The sequence below is a fragment of the Quercus lobata genome, chromosome 5 (assembly GCF_001633185.2).
Source record: "Quercus lobata isolate SW786 chromosome 5, ValleyOak3.0 Primary Assembly, whole genome shotgun sequence".
NCBI classification, from domain to species: domain Eukaryota; kingdom Viridiplantae; phylum Streptophyta; class Magnoliopsida; order Fagales; family Fagaceae; genus Quercus; species Quercus lobata.
Window position 1 is genome coordinate 82,629,972 of NC_044908.1, and position 4,009 is coordinate 82,633,980.

At 30.8% G+C, this 4,009-nt stretch overlaps 1 protein-coding gene across 1 annotated transcript; it reads right to left on the reverse strand.

Annotated features, from left to right (window-relative positions):
- Positions 1-1,236: 1,236 nt before the first annotated feature.
- On the reverse strand, positions 1,237-2,865 carry LOC115991299 (LOB domain-containing protein 24-like). The gene is made up of 2 exons (XM_031115007.1): positions 2,710-2,865; positions 1,237-1,593 (listed from the first exon to the last, which is right to left on the reverse strand). The coding sequence occupies exons 1-2, from the start codon at positions 2,863-2,865 to the stop codon at positions 1,237-1,239; spliced, it is 513 nt and encodes a 170-aa protein (XP_030970867.1).
- Positions 2,866-4,009: the final 1,144 nt, after the last annotated feature.

Consider the following 4,009-nt stretch of genomic DNA (forward strand, 5'->3'; position numbering starts at 1 on the left):
CTTACATTTTTTTAATATTTAACACCTACCCAGCCGGCCCCACCCACCTTTAAACACATGCCAAATCTTTCTTTCTTTTTCTTTGAACCTTCTCTCTCTTTCTTTTTCTCATTTTCCTTTTTCTTTCTTCTTTTTCTTTGAACCCTCTTCTTCTTCTTATTCAATTTGGATTTGATTATGGGCAGTGATTTTGGGTTTGCAATTTCAATTTAATTTTGGGTGGTGGTTTTGGGCAGATTGGGTGGAGATCTTTGCTAATGTGGGTAGATTTTAGGCAAATTTCTCAAATTTGAACCAACCACACTGCCACGATCATCACACTACCGCCAACAACCCAAGCAAGCCCCAGTTGTAGCGACCCACCATCACCACCTCTGACCTTGATGTAGTGCCGCCATGGTCCTCACTTGACTTCATATGGGTTTTGGTTAATTTTGTTGTTTGATTTCATCTGGTTTTTGCTGGTTCTATGATGGGTTATTGCTAATTTTAGTTTTTGGGTTTTTGTATTTGGGTGGTACTGCCTTGATCAATGGTTGAGGTTGGGGCAAGGGTGGTTTTGTGGTCAAAAGAAGACAGAGGGGAAGAGTAAGACGAAGGAGAGAGAAAAAAAAGAATTAAAAAATCATTTACACATGAATAATGACTATGGATATATGCACAGTTACTATAGCAATTTTGCATATGAATAGTGTTATAGATAGACTAATGTGGGTAGTTTTTGAGCAAAAATATATAAAACTCAACACTTTTTCCATTTCGCACTTACTGATGCAAGTGCTTTGGCCTTACTATAAATGGAAGGAGACCACTTTGCTCTAATTAGGGGAACATAAAATAATTTTCTTATTCTATTAAAAGGACATAGATTTTGGATTCTTTCTAAAAACTTTTTTTATGGAAAATATAAAAAGTTCACTTGAACTTTCTGTTTTTGTATTATTAGTTTTGTGCACTTCATAATTACTGTCATTATCCTAAGAGGCATGTAGATTGATGTAAATATTTTTTTTTTTTTTTTTTTTTCTGTGGTTAATATGCTATAAGACAGTTGGTAATTGAATGCAACTAGTTAAATATTTTCAAATACCTCGAAAACTAATAAGAAAACAAATAATACAAAAGAGAGAGTTCAAGTGATTAATTAGTACCACCTCAATGACATAATACACGAATATCTAAATTATTTGTAATATCCTTACCATCATTCATTGAAAAACTAAACTTATAATTTGCTCAAAATTCAAAGCCACAAAAAGTACTGGAATAGTTGTAGTCTTCAAGTAGCTGTTGATTTACGTTGGGGAAAGGATCTTGTTGACTTGAACTGAGCCATAAGGGCTGATCTTCAACTTCTTGGGCATTAGCATGAATCATTTGCAGCTGCTGCATTTGTTGTTGCTGTAGTTGTAGTTGTGCATTATGAAAGGCTATTTCACTCTTTGTCTTCACTAGCTCAGACTGAGCCTCAATTATTTGTTCTTGGAATTGAGAGATTATCCCAACACTTCCATAGACTGGGTCTTCGACACGTGAACTTGCTTCGAAAGACATGCAATCCGCTGCCACAGCTCGTAAATGCAGTGGAAGTTGCTGCTATGCCAAATGATGAAAAAAATTGAAACCAGCTTTCTTGTTTTGTTTTTTGTTTTTGGGTAAATAAACTAGAGAGACGAACAGCTATGAGGGACTAAATTTTGAAGTAATAAGTATAAGTGGCTTAGTTATAAATGCACTACTAATCAATTTCGAAGTAAAATAATTTTGGAATACTTTTTTGTCAAATGAAAATCATTAATTACTCAGGGAATTTAATTTGACAAAGAATCTATTTCAAATGATGTTGCCCTTATGCTTTGTTGCGACAGGTATTCAAAGTTGACAAAGAGTATATATATGGAAAATGTCAAACGGCTACAAGAATAAAAAAAAATTCCATTAGGAGTAGAGTCAAATATTAAATTAGTTGCTCAAATAACTTAATTCTAAAATAATAATGAAGATTTTTCTCAAGTGTTGTTTCAAGAAAATTTAGGAGGAAATGGTATTAAACAAATTTGATATTAACATAAAATGAAGAACTAAAAGCTTACAATGATAGGAAAAAAGAGGGAAGTAAAACGTTCAACATTCATATTGATTATATAAGCGACTGCTTTATTTATGTGTATGTGTCGAACTTGAATCTTCTCTCCATTTCCTAGCACAAAGTAAGAACAGAAGAACAACACTAACAATAGTGGTAATAGTACAATACATATCATCTTTTAATTATTATTATAGTAAGGTTTTTGCTCTTAGTCACGAGTGTCGATTTTGTAATGTACTTTATATCTAAACAATGGGTAAAATTTGTTTACCTACTAATACTGAAATAAAAGTGAAAAAAAAAAAAAAATCAATGATTAAACGAAAACATAGAGTACGTAATTAATTAAATAAATAAAAACTATATCAGTGTCATTTGTTATCTTCTTTGGCTTTATTTACCAATCAAAGATGCATTAGAGAAAGAATCCATTAAGAAACATCTTAAAGATATCATTAACACCATCAGTGTGATTATTTCTATAAGATAGATAGCTTTTTAGTGAATGACAAACAAGCTGAAATTTTAATCCCTCCTCTGTATTAATACCTTTGTATTAACTAATTAGTAAATGAAAAATATGTTACTAGTAACGTGTGTATATATGTATTTGTTCATACCTCTAGCATTTTGGTAGTGTTGCTCGCACCAAAGATTTTGTGAACACAAGCATATCTTTGTGGATTGGTTGGAGGAAAATATGGTGCAAGAACACAATCTTTAGGGCATCTCCTTCTCAAAGATTTGCAAGCTGCACATCTAGTTGAATGGGACATTGTCAAATTTTCGAGAATCTACTCAAAGATCTTCTTTCAAAACTTCTAATTATTCTCAAGAAGAGATTTGGTTTCTATATATTTATAAGACAGGACTTAGGTACAGTACTTAGGTGTTGTTTTTTAGGCTCCCCTCTTAAAATTCTACTATATGGATTTTCTCTCATAAAATGGAAGTGTATTTTTTAGTTAAGTAGTCATATGGCTAAATTCTAAGAGAGGAACATAAAGAACATCACTTAAGGTACTGTACTTAAGTTTTGTTCATAAGATGGAAGTGTATTTTTTAATTAAATAGCCACATGGAAGAATCTTAAGAGGCGAATATAAGGAATAACACCTAAGATACTGTACATAAATTTTGTCCTTTATATAATGGTGACAGGTTTATATAATGGTGACATCTAGAGATATAATAATAGTGACAGGGACAACACTACCTATGCTTATGGTTTCATTCTTGGAAAGCTACCAACAGCTACTTTTTTTTTTTTTTTTTTTTTTTTTCTAAGATGGCTTCCACCAATAAGGAGACTTTGTGAAGCTTTTGATTTCTCCTTTATCAAAGAAAAAAAGCAAAGTTGGTATAATGGTGACAGGTTTATACTTTATATAATGGTGACATCTAGAGATATATATGCTTGTGGTTTTATTCTTGGAAAGCTACCAACGGCTACTTTTTTTCTAAAATAGCTTCCACAAATAAGGAAACTTGTTGAAGCTTTAGATTTCTCCTTTATCAAAGAAGAAAAGCAAAGGTGGTGACCACTAAAAAAAATTATAATAAATTACAGAACCAATAAAAGGTCAAACACTACTTTAAAAAAAAAAAAATTCTATTCCTTATAATTTCCTTATGAAACAAAAGGTAAAAAGAAAATAAAATAGTTTTATCCAAATGCCCATTTGAGGCTTTATCCAAAAACCTTAAATGGGCATTGTATATTTCAATATCACTTAAAATTAAATTTATTTATTATCCATCAATTTAGTTAATGTTCTCTACTATAAATTTTTATTTATTCAAAATTCATTATTCTTACTTTTTTTTTTTTTTTTTTTTTTTTTTTTTTTTTTTTTTTTTTATAACAATGAAAGCATTTGATTGATGCTAGAGATATTACAAATTTTATTACATATACCT

Bases quoted from the DNA above. Each gene is read 5' to 3' on its own strand.
- LOC115991299 (XM_031115007.1), bottom strand. From the start codon at position 2,865: ATGTCCCATTCAACTAGATGTGCAGCTTGCAAATCTTTGAGAAGGAGA. The intron at 1,594-2,709 runs GTATGAACAAAT...TTGGCATAGCAG, and splicing joins ACACTACCAAAATGCTAGAG to CAACTTCCACTGCATTTACG.